Source organism: Semicossyphus pulcher, unplaced genomic scaffold, assembly GCF_022749685.1.
Source record: "Semicossyphus pulcher isolate SPU_LCO1_2020_fin unplaced genomic scaffold, fSemPul1.0.p SCAF_3, whole genome shotgun sequence".
NCBI lineage: Eukaryota > Metazoa > Chordata > Actinopteri > Labriformes > Labridae > Semicossyphus > Semicossyphus pulcher.
Window position 1 is genome coordinate 16,996,027 of NW_027211704.1, and position 11,605 is coordinate 17,007,631.

An 11,605-nucleotide genomic window follows, 5' to 3' on the forward strand; every position below is an offset into this window, starting at 1 on the left:
ACACAAACATGACCTTCCTCTGAATCCCCAGAGTTTCTGTGTGTGACAGTTGGGGAAAGTGGGTTTTGTCCATCTGCCGTACTAGAAGTCCTCTGAGAGATGTTAACACCACACATGAGGAGTGTGTGCATGTTAGTGTGTGTTTTTGGAGTGGGATAGATTGCATGTGCAGCAATCTAAATCCTCTTTCTTCCTTATATTATCTGCAGCCTTGGTGAACATGTACTGCAATATTAGTTTAAAAAACTCACTTTAACCAACCAAGAAAGCATCTCTCGCTCTGCGTGTGTCTGCAACCACGTCAGGATTTATACCATTGGTAACAGCGACAACAATACGGTCATCAAATTGTTCGGAAAGCGTGTAAAAAACTGCAGTGAATGAACGTTGCTCTGCATTTCACGCTCCCCCATCAACTTTAGAAATGGCCAGCAACTAAGCCAAACTTGAACCTCCCTCCAGCCCAGCACCGACCCCGGGGAGACAGGGGTTATGTTGACCATGTGTCCTCCTGCTAACCATCTCATTGATGGACCCTACCACTGGGTAAAACAGACACCCCCCTCTGCCTGCACCCCTAAACCCCCTTAACCCTTCCCTAAACCCTCTGTTGGCCCCCTGTTGTGCGTGCTCATTGGCTGACCGCCTTCAGGCGTCCCTTTTCCACGGGTCCATTGTCTGGCCATATAAGCAGCTTTGTTTCTGCATGTGCAGCTGGGCTAGCCCGCGCAGCCATTAGCCGCAACACGCTAAAGAGAGAGCGGGATAATATAATTACAAAACAAAAGTCAGGTGGCTCACGAGATGTGCCAGGAGGAGCCCATTCGGGGGAGATGGGAGGACACGCTGGCGGGTGGCCAGCTATAATTCGATTATGAAGTTGTGTGAGCGACAAAAGACACAATTGAATTTTTTTTCTTTTATTTGCCCCACTGTGATTTAATTTGATTCCACCAGGGCTTTAAAAAAAGAGCAGTGTGAAAAGAGAGAAGATTTACTCTTCTAATTTCTGGAGTCACCAGCTCAGAAAATGTAATATGCTTTGACAAAATGGGGAGAGAAATTCTTTCTTTGGCCAACTTTATTGTCGTGTTGCTGCATGTGAGGCCCAAATCAGATGAAGGCCGCATTTTCCCTGCGAACTGACTGGTCTTGTGCGCTTGTTTTTGCATGAATGCACACAGACTGGTGGACAATGGGATCAGTGGCAGATCCATCTCCTGTAATATTTTCTTCAAACAGGGCTGCAAGTGTGTCCCCCTGTTCTGTCGGCAGACCCAAATTTATCCTGTTAGTCACCCTAGATGAGTGAAAGAGTAAATTCAACCCCCATCCCAGCTGGACACACACACGCACACACACACACACTTAACCCCACACTGGGGAGTAACACACACAGCTTTATGGACAGCTGATAAGACCAGGTTTAGCTGGTGCCTACTGTTTGAAGCAGGTCAAGCAGAACAGGATCTGTTAATGTCTTTTTGTTTCTACAGCTCATACTGCAAAAGGCTGCGTTTAGTTTTTTTTTGTTATGTTTTGTTTTGCTCCCCCATAAGACAATAAGCGATTGTGTCAGATGCACACATGCTCTTACTGCTGAAGGGTTGGTGTCAGTATTGTGCCCCGCTCAGGGTGTGTAAACGCCCATTTTTTGCCCCATTAGGCACAGTTTGATCGAGCCCCTGGGAGAGCGCCACAGTCTCTGGTTCTGAGAGGTTCTACTGCAGATAATCCACTGTCTGGTTTACTGTTTTATTTATGCCAGTGTTTGTGTCAGAGTGAGTCGTGTCTGAAAAGAAGCAATATGAGAAGATTTATTCTTGTTTTTCAGATTATTCTAGACTGCTATTCTGCTACATTTGGGGATAGAAATAAGATGTTGTGAACTTTTAACTTTAAAATTGAACGGCTTATATAACATGACATGAAACACAAGCAGACTCCTTTGTGTGCCTCTTCTTATTTTTCAGACGACAGCTTCAGTTCCTGGGGGTTGCAGGAAAAGCAGAGCCGATGTACTTCTTCCCATCACCGTACAAAGTTTTATCCCAGGTGTACGTTTGGATGATGAGCTCCTTCCCTCCCAGGCTCAGACGACACCTGCAGATGATGGAAAATAGAAAATAAAAGTCAGAGAGAGAGAGAGAGAGTCACACGCAGGAAATCATCACAGTACGTGTAGATACACTCACTGCTTTCCAGGGCGAGAGATGTAGCAAAGGCTGTACAAGGCCAAGTCAAACTCGGGGCTGCAGCCGATGACCGCAGAACCGACCTGCTTGTAGTAGCCGTCCCACTTGAACTGCATCCCCAACACATCAGGGTAAGTAGTCCACTGAAGGCAGAAGAAAGATAGAAACAGATAGAATTAAAATGTGTTCAGATATAAATCAACATATTAAGGTCTGTTATGGATGCGTACAGGTCCGTTGAAGCTGTGGCTGTAGTAGTTCAGCTTCCCTGTTTTCTCCAGCAGATAAAACTGGATCCAGTTGTGGAAACCAGACACCTTTCCTCCCTTCACCTCACCTGTTAAAGAATGTGTTTTTTAATATTTATAAAGACACAATATTTGCAAATCATCCGGGGTGTTAGTAGAAGAGACCTGCTCTTTCCAAACCTGCAAAGATGTGTTCAAATCCGCTGGAGTCCAACTTGTTGTTGTTGCGAGAGTACAAGCCGAACCACATCATCTTCAGGTCGTAGATGAACTCTTCCTCTGATGCATAGACACCTGAAAATACAGAGTAACATATACTTTAAACATTAGAGCAGAGGTTTTCAAACGGTAAAGAGCGCTTTCCCAGGTGGGACAGGAGAGTTGTCGTGGTGTCATGGAGGAACTGAAAAGAGGCAAAGATACTGCTCAGTGTAAAAGGCAATAAGGGTTGTTTAAAGTCATTATTGCAACGAAAATCGCACCCCTTTTTTAAGTCATAACGCAGTTGAATCTGAACACACATACACAATATTAAATATTTTTTGATTCAGTACGACCTACTCTGAAAATATACATCCATAAATATACTTAGAAGTCATAGAGTAATAAAAAAACTCCTTAAATATGTTTAACTTTACTAAAAATCCTCATTTGCTATGTTTTCTTCAGCATCAAAGTAATCTGAACAAAGTGATTTTTTTGTTCATCCACAGCAGACACTGTATAAAAGAAGTGGACGTAGCCATAGTGGCCCACCAATTGGTGTGAGCTACTGTTTTGAAACCTAGAATTTGCCATTCTAGCTTAGCCTTGTTGTTTTGTTTACTAGATTTGACAGCAGGTTGTATATGCACAGCTTAGTTTTATCCAGGTGTCAGTGGTAGTGACCTGTCACTCAAGGATAGCCACGCCCTAAAGCAAACCGTGCTTTATCGATAATTTTGAACTAAATGGGATAATTATTGACAAAAAGGACATTATGCTGTATTGAAAAAGACTTGTAACCGAACATTGAGACCATAAACTCATCACAAAGAAATGGTAATAAATCAATGGAGAAGTTGTGTCATTCTCTCAACTGGTGCATTGACCATATTCTCACAGCGGCCATTTTCCTTTGACGTCATGCTCAAGATGGGAAGTTAAAATGCTGTTATAATGTTTGCTCCAGGTTCTAAGTCGTATAAATTAAGGGATTTTGACCAATCATTATCATTTCATTGCTTCTATTGATCAGAAACTTATAAGACAATGACCAGTGAAAATGGAGGGAAATATGGCTGTATTTAACAATCCATTAACTACAGTCAGACAACAGCTAACCTAAGCTTCACCCGCTTGCTAGCTAATATAACTGTTAGCTAAGAAGTGGTTGAGATGATATTACCATTTGGTGAAAGACTAGCACAAAGGAAAGGCGTAAATTGCTAGCTAAGGTAATGTTTTCCAGAAATGTACTTCCTAGCTAACATAATGTTAGATGGGAAGCGGCTGAATGCTAACATTAGCTGTTGTCTAAGGGTAGCTGAAGGGTTTGAAATATGGCCCAGCATTTTAGTTGCTCATTAATCAGGAACTGATAAAATGATAATGATTTGTCAGATTCAACATGAAATACAGCAGTACAACGTTATATAAGCATTTGAGCTTCCCACCATGAGCGTTACATCAGAGGAAAATGGCTGCCGTGTGAGCATGGTGTATTGCAATTAAATTGTGTAGGTGTAAGGAACTTCTACATTGACTTTACTTTTAAAACCAGAAACTGTCCACTTTTTATCTACGGTCTATGATCCACAGGTACCGCAAACAGAAACTGCTTATAGTTTATTTGGAATACATTTGAAACTTCGAAAAAATTTGACAAAATGTAAACAAAATGTGTATGTATTGACACTCTATCTAACAGAGTGTCAGACTCAGCTTTACCAGATGACAATTCGGCAGTATGTGAACAAATAATGTAGACCCAGTTACCCTTGGTGTAGAGGAACGCGAACAGCTCTCTGCCCAGCTCAGTGTTGGACATTGTCTCCTTCAGGAAGGTGTCCTGCTCAGTCCGCTGCTGAGAACCGACGTTCTCCGCCTGTCCAGTCATCCTGTTGTAGTTGTCCAGCACAGCCAGCAGAGCGGCGTAGGTGGGTTTGGAAAACAGAGCCTGCTCATCCAGGTACCTGAACAACCTAGAAGCACAAAGACAAACACAAAGAGGGGTTGATGCATCAGGAGTTAGAAGTGGAGTGGAGCATTTATTAAACTGTCTCCTCACTGTTTAGAGGAGAGGTCCGACTGGGAGCTGGTCTGGGAGTCGGGCACCAGAGCCTGGGGGTCAATGATCAACTGAGAGGCCGAGGCTTTGTTAGAATCCAGAGCGTAGAGCGCCTCAGAGAGAGATTTGATCTCAGCATCAGTGATCACACCACCTCCACTTCCTCCGTCACCTGTAGATCAGCGCGCACACACACACACGCACACACACACACACACACACACACTACATTTATTTTTAGATTAAGATCTTACATCAAAGACACTGTACAATAAGTATAAATGTGATGTCAATACTTTAAGAAGATACAAGAGATTCTTATATTTGTTTTATCAAACATCAATTCAAAATATAAAATACCTTAACTTCACTCCACCTCACCCAGATTCAACATTAAGAAGCTCTTTGCATTAGTAGAATAGTATGATAGTAATATGAAACACTTTGAAAGATGCCATTTGTTCTGAGTACTTTTCACACCTTACGTGCATGCTGTTGATATTACCATATTTTTGATTTGAAAACTAAACTTTGACGTGTTCTGGAATATACAAGGAACTGAAAACCTCTTTCACCACTGGGTTAGCTGTAGAAGGAACCAGTTAAATTGAGGGATAGTAAACTTTTTGGCTTTTAAAGTGTTGTATAAAGCACAACAGTGACACCTGCTGGTCATTTAATGAAATAACATTTGACCAAGAGAGGCTGGCCTCACAATACCACAGCATTTCACTGTTTCACTGGTCAAGGTGGAGATTCTTGTTAGTACTTTATGAACAGTAAGATAGTTAAGTCCATTGGTTCCCAACCTCGGGGTCAGGCCCCTTCAAAGGTTCACGAGATAAATCATTTTATACATATTCTGGTATCTGCAATCTGCCTTTTCTGTTAACGTCTGCAATTTTTATTACCTTTTAGAGTTTCAATTAGTAAATGAACTAAGAGTGTCTGAGAAGTTTAAAGGGAGAATCCCATTTTTCAAGGCTTTGACTGCTGACTGTTAGATTCAATGTCCGCCATGTGAAAGTGAGCAGGTGTAGTGTAAGTAAAATAGCTGTTCAGGAAGGACTAACACAAACAGATAAAAGCTAGCAGACTCACAGTGGTGATAAACTGTGCTGCACGTGAGTCTGAGTCTCAGCCGTATGTGACACGTGGTTTGTTCTTACTGTCGCAGACATCAGCGTAGTCGCTGCAGCAGTTCTTGTACTGAGTGCACTTGGAGTTGCAGTGGCACTTGTTGTCATTGTCGTATTGCTCATTACATCTGCCTTTACAAGACGTGGATCCACCTAGAAGGAACAGAAACACACTCACATCAAGAGGCATGTTACATAATGGTGAATAAAGAGTCTGCTTCTGTCACTCACCTTCACAGATCTGAGAGTAGTCGGAGCAGCAGTCTCTGTAGCGCTCACAGGACGGGTTACACTGACAGGAGAAGCTATTGTCTGTTCCATAACCACAGCGACCCTCACATGAGTCCAGGCTGTCTGAGAACAGACAAAAAAAGAAATCCTGTTTGTATCTCTACCACACTGTCATACATAAACCTGTAATAATAATTTATGCTGATAAAAGCTCAGAAAACGTCTCCTACTGCTGTATCCCTGGTGGAACAGGGCCACCAACAGTGAAAGGACAGCGATGACCTTCATCTTGGCTCAGCTGCAACCTGAAAACAAGGTGATCCAGCTCTTATCATGGTCTGCCTTTTATAGCAAGTTTAACCTGACCAATCCAAACGCAACGCTCGCACTAACCCAGCCCATAGGTCAGGAGGTCAACTTCTCCATCTGGATCATGTGTGTGCACAAAATGTATCCTCACATGTAATGCTTTTACTTTGTTCATAATGTTAATGAACATTTGTTTAAAGTTAATGATAGGCATGTTGTAGAACAAGACATTTACAGAGTGGGGAATAAATAATGCTTTTAAAATTGTAATAAACATCCTCTCTATCTGTTCTCTGTGAAACTGCACACCTGTCTGGCACACAAGCAGTGCTTAATGTATAAAACCGTATCAAGGTGTCAGCTGGGATAATGACTGCTATCTTAAATGTGATACTCCATAAACCTTTTGACCATAGAGATTATTAAGTATGTTTTAAATCTATGTAGCACAATGTCTTTTTTTCTTTTAGCCTGTAGCATTTTAAGTAGATATTTAACAACACATAATCAACTTTGAAAAAATACATTCACACAGGACTTTCTTATTTCTGTTGCCAGAGCGAACAGATGCTGTATTTCACAGGGTTTATATAAGATAACACAGAAAAGCTCACCTGGCTCAGTGTCCCTGCTCATGTAGAGCTCACATGCTCCCAATGCAAATACCATGCAGCTAGGATGCATGTAGATGTTTTAGGCTATGTACACAAAAGAAATGTTTATTTTGAGGCTTTCAGTTATTTTCAAACAGACATGGGACATTGCATTTTCTCTTGGCAATTACTGCCTTTCTGTCATTAAAGTTTAATTAATATTTTGTCAACTATAAACATAAGTGAAATTATATGACATTTATTTATATTGAAGATCAGTTTCAGTGGTTAACTTATATCAATGTAAATAAAGATCATGTTAATTAGTCATTTGTAATTATGTAACTTGTTATTAACCAGCATGGATCTACATTTATTCTGACTTTTATAATAGTTAGAGTGAAAGAGAAAGGAATAACTTGATGCTCTTACAGTGCTGCATTTTGATTACAAGTTAGCCTTATTTAGACTTTTGTTTTGGGGATAATTTGCATGATCAGAAGAAGCGATTTTAAATTCAGTGTATGGACAGTAAAACCCAACATGTGCTATTAAACTACGCTTTGACGTAGAGGTCAAGAAAGTTCCCTACAAGTTTCAAAAATGCAGCTGTACTCCCTTCCTGTAGAGGGCGCTAAGCAGTAAAAGTAACGTAGACTCTTTTGGCCCTACACGGCTTCCTTACTCAGCGTGGATTTCAATGACATTCGGAGCTTTCATAAGGCAGTTCACTTGTACAGGCTGTAAAAATGTCGTTATCATTTTTATTCAGAACAATAGCAAGAGACGTTGCAAAGGTGAGTGTATTAAGCCACTTCGTCATGTTTTCAACAGTTTGTCAGACGCTTGAACTGTCACGAGCTGGTTTGTCAGTTCCGTTCTGTGTACCCTTACTTTCTTATTTAATACCTCACGTTACTTTGACTATTACAAAGGGTTACCTTAAGCCAATATTGCTATGTGGGTTGCTTATCGCTGGGTATTATTACGTCTGAATATATATGTTACATATTTATTCTACATATATTATTGGTACACGAGACTGTACAATAGACAGAATTAGCCTAGGTCACTGGTGTTTTTAAATTAAACAGTATGTAACACGTTCTTCCATCTGTCAATCTCAGGTCAGCATTTGCCAGCATGTACAGTCCTTACACACAGGTTGTCAGCTTCTGGCAGCCGAGAAATCCCTCCTGATGAAACTGCGGAAAACAACAGGCTACACCTTCATTAACTGCAAGAAAGCATTGGAGAAGTTTGACAATGACATAGCACAGGTAAACACATCTAAGTGTCTTTCTCCACCTACATGTCAGGTGTTATACAGTGATATATCAATAGCTTTGGTGACTACTTAAAAATATAGCGGTGTTACTGTCTTATTGATGGAATTTGTCAAACCCTCAGGCAGAGACGTGGCTACATGAACAGGCCCAGAAGGAAGGCTGGAGCAAAGCAAGCAAGCTGGAGGGTCGCAAAGCCAAAGAGGGTCTGATTGGCCTGTTTATAGGAGATAAAGCTGCAGTTATGGTGGAGGTAAGACCCGTGTTAGAAGGATCAATAACTAACATAACATTATTTCACTTTATGAATTTTGAAAATGTTAGACACAGATGTATTTATCAACATGTGCCTTCTCTCTCCTGCTCTGTTGGATGCAGGTGAACTGTGAGACTGACTTTGTTGCCCGCAATGAGAAGTTCCAACAGCTGGTGAAGGATGTGGCATTTGCCACCTTGGCTAACCACCAGAATAAAGCCAAAAGCAAGGCAGGATATGTGAAGGTAAGGCCACACACTGAGGGCAGGAGTTGTACTGGGGGTTATTTCTTCTTCTCTCTCCAAAGCTGGAAGTCTGAGATTACCATAGATCATTTTTCAAAATTATGATATGAAAAGTGGCCAGCTATTGCAGTTTTCTGTTTTCCAGTACAGCCAACACAATATAATCAGCCCTTTTTTTCCAAAAGGCATTTGGACATGTTACAGTAGAAAAAACAGTTTTTAATAATAACAGTAAAGACTAATTCTGTTAGCTGAGGTTTGGTACTATCAGTGATATCACTTTTATTGTTAATGCTAGTAAAGTTCTCTCCCACTGTGACATCTTAAAAAGTGTGTTCTGACAGAGATGTATTGATCATATACACATACACAAGCTCAAAAACTGTTAAATAAGCTGCAACATTAATTCTTCTCGATCTTTTTGATGATCACATGTATTTGGTGGTCATAAAACTGCATCGTCAGTTCTCATTTTATTGTATTTTATTTTATGAAACAGCACATTGCTCTGAATGAAGCTTTCATTTCCTTGAATCATCCTTCAGGTTGGGTGGGAATAATGATACAGACTTTTTAATCACCACAGCCCTTGTGTGTGTTATACAATTTGTTCTATGTTTAAATGCAGTGGTTATGTCACTTGGTATTTGGGCTTTAATTGATTTCCACATGGAGATGGTCAAATCTTTCATATTCTTATATAAATCATAAAACTTGATGCAGATGACAAAAAATATACAGCAGCATACAACTTAGACATCCTGTTAAGGATGCATAAACACATCTTCTGAAGCGTATCGCTGCCGTGCCGGAAGAAAGGATCAGTATCATGTTATATCTTGAAACGTTTAATGTTATAACGTGATTATTTATTGTTATAACATGAAACTTATTATGTTATAACATGATAAATTATATTGTTATAACATGAAACTTATTACGTTATAACATGATAAATTATATTGTTATAACTAAAACTCATGTTTGAGTTAGAAAATATTGTGTGGCTGGACAAATTGAAAAATATGGCTCATTTACAGGATTTGATTTTGTTCTACTTCATGCTTGGTTGAGATTCTGCTGTTATTGAGCATGGTGGATGATATTGTATTAAGTATGCGTAGACTTAAAAGGGTTTTAAAATGCATGGGTCTTTACAGATTGAATAATGAGTTATTAGGCGATACGTTTTATGTTACAACAATATCATTTAGCATGTTATTACGTGATAAGTTTCATGTTTTAATAATAAGTTATCACATTATAACATGGTAAGTTTTATGATATAACAATAAATGACCATGTTATAATGTGAAACATTTCACGTTATAGCATGATACTGATCCCTGTTTTTTTATTCCGGTGTGGCAGCAACAGGCTTCCGTACACATCAGCCCTGTTTCCTTCGCTCTACTTTAATTCTGCTAACATAAGACATTTGTTTTTCAGAGTGTCCTGGAAGGTGAGGAGGTTTGCAAACTCAGTGTGGATGAAGGAGCTTCACTTGCTGACCGGGTTGCTCTAACAATAGGTAGGTTTATTTCTGATACTGTTAAATTTGTCTCTAAAAGAGTGCTGTAAATACATGTCCCTTTTGTGCTTCTGTAATTCAGGTTGTCGCAAGCATTTAAGTTTACAGTGTAACACACATCTCTAAATTTAACTTGATATTGTTTGCTACAATTTGTTTCAAGAATTAGTAGTATAGCTTAGCAGAAACTTGTTCTTCTAGACATGTTAAAACACAACCAAGGAGCATTACAGGCTTACATTCTAGTTTTGTGACTTGTAGGGGAAACGTATATTTTGCAAGAACAGACACGCAAATGTTAAGAAAAGCTGTTGTCAATATCAGGGCTTCAGTCACCTCACGATTGAAGGCTAAAATGAACAAGTCAGATCTCAAAATAAATACTTCACCATCTATAAAACGAAGCATGTTTTGATGAATTCCAATTAGTTTCAAAATTCATTCCTGCTTCCCTCTGTGCTCTCAGGTCGCCTGGGTGAGAACATGTCTGTGAAGCGGGCAGTGACAGTGAGCATCCCTGCTGAGTGGGACGTCGGCTCATACGTACACGGCGGTGTGAGCGGCCAGACTGAGGTGGCCATGGGTCGATACGGTGCCCTGGTTGTATTTCAGGGTGGGAAGGAAGGAGAGCAGCAAATCCTGGGACATAAACTAGGACAGCACATAGTGGGAGAAGCCCCCGTGTCCCTGGGAAACATGGATGACCTGCCCTGCGGCGAAAGTGAGACGCGCCTGCTGCCTCAGACTTTCCTGGGGGACCCCAGCAGGACCGTGGCAGAGTTCCTCAGGGGTCAACAGGCTCGGGTGCTTGACTTTGTCCGATTTCAGTGTGGAGAGACAACCAGTGAAGAAGCAGCAAAATGAAGGGAGGAAAATAATATCTAAATGGATTTATTGTTTGTCTTTATATCATATGAAGATGAAATACAACTACCAGTTTATTCTTTAACATTCATTCAATCAATGTCCTCATGAATTTGAAAGCAGAACATGTAGACCTCCCCCAGCTGATGCCTGATGAAATTACTAATTAAACAATAAAATGTTTTCTTTTTGAAATCTGATTCTATATGTATTTGTCTCAGCAGCTCAGTAATTTTCATTATTATATTAACTTTAGAGATATATATTTTTTATCGGTATGTCAGTATCATTATGAATGCAGTATGTAGTTTTCTTGAATTATTGTTTTATCCAAACGAACATCCTCTTAATCAGCATGGAACCAAACTGCTGTCACAGTTTCCATATTTTTTGTTGTACATTCTTAGTTCCTTTCATTCTGTCATTAATTTACTTATAA

General features: G+C 40.1%; 2 protein-coding genes across 2 annotated transcripts; one reads left to right on the forward strand and one right to left on the reverse strand.

The window, feature by feature from the left end:
- Positions 1–1,982: 1,982 nt before the first annotated feature.
- On the reverse strand, positions 1,983–6,370 carry endou (endonuclease, polyU-specific). Its single transcript, XM_069678960.1, has 9 exons — positions 6,313–6,370; positions 6,083–6,205; positions 5,882–6,004; positions 4,713–4,884; positions 4,421–4,626; positions 2,624–2,737; positions 2,426–2,532; positions 2,196–2,338; positions 1,983–2,103 (listed from the first exon to the last, which is right to left on the reverse strand). Exons 1-9 carry the CDS (start codon positions 6,368–6,370, stop codon positions 1,983–1,985), a joined length of 1,167 nt encoding a protein of 388 aa, XP_069535061.1.
- Positions 6,371–7,697: 1,327 nt separating this feature from the next.
- Positions 7,698–11,316, forward strand: tsfm (Ts translation elongation factor, mitochondrial). Its single transcript, XM_069678735.1, has 6 exons — positions 7,698–7,781; positions 8,112–8,264; positions 8,395–8,523; positions 8,649–8,771; positions 10,221–10,302; positions 10,769–11,316. The coding sequence occupies exons 1-6, from the start codon at positions 7,734–7,736 to the stop codon at positions 11,164–11,166; spliced, it is 933 nt and encodes a 310-aa protein (XP_069534836.1). The 5' UTR covers positions 7,698–7,733; the 3' UTR covers positions 11,167–11,316.
- Positions 11,317–11,605: the final 289 nt, after the last annotated feature.

Coding starts and splice junctions, on each gene's coding strand:
- tsfm (XM_069678735.1), top strand. CDS start 7,734: ATGTCGTTATCATTTTTATTCAGAACAATAGCAAGAGACGTTGCAAAG. Junction 8,524..8,648: donor AAGCTGCAGTTATGGTGGAG/GTAAGACCCGTG, acceptor TGTTGGATGCAG/GTGAACTGTGAGACTGACTT. Junction 10,303..10,768: donor CCGGGTTGCTCTAACAATAG/GTAGGTTTATTT, acceptor CTGTGCTCTCAG/GTCGCCTGGGTGAGAACATG.
- endou (XM_069678960.1), bottom strand. CDS start 6,370: ATGAAGGTCATCGCTGTCCTTTCACTGTTGGTGGCCCTGTTCCACCAG. Junction 2,738..4,420: donor CGCGTTCCTCTACACCAAGG/GTAACTGGGTCT, acceptor CTGTATTTTCAG/GTGTCTATGCATCAGAGGAA. Junction 2,339..2,425: donor GCCACAGCTTCAACGGACCT/GTACGCATCCAT, acceptor TTCTGCCTTCAG/TGGACTACTTACCCTGATGT.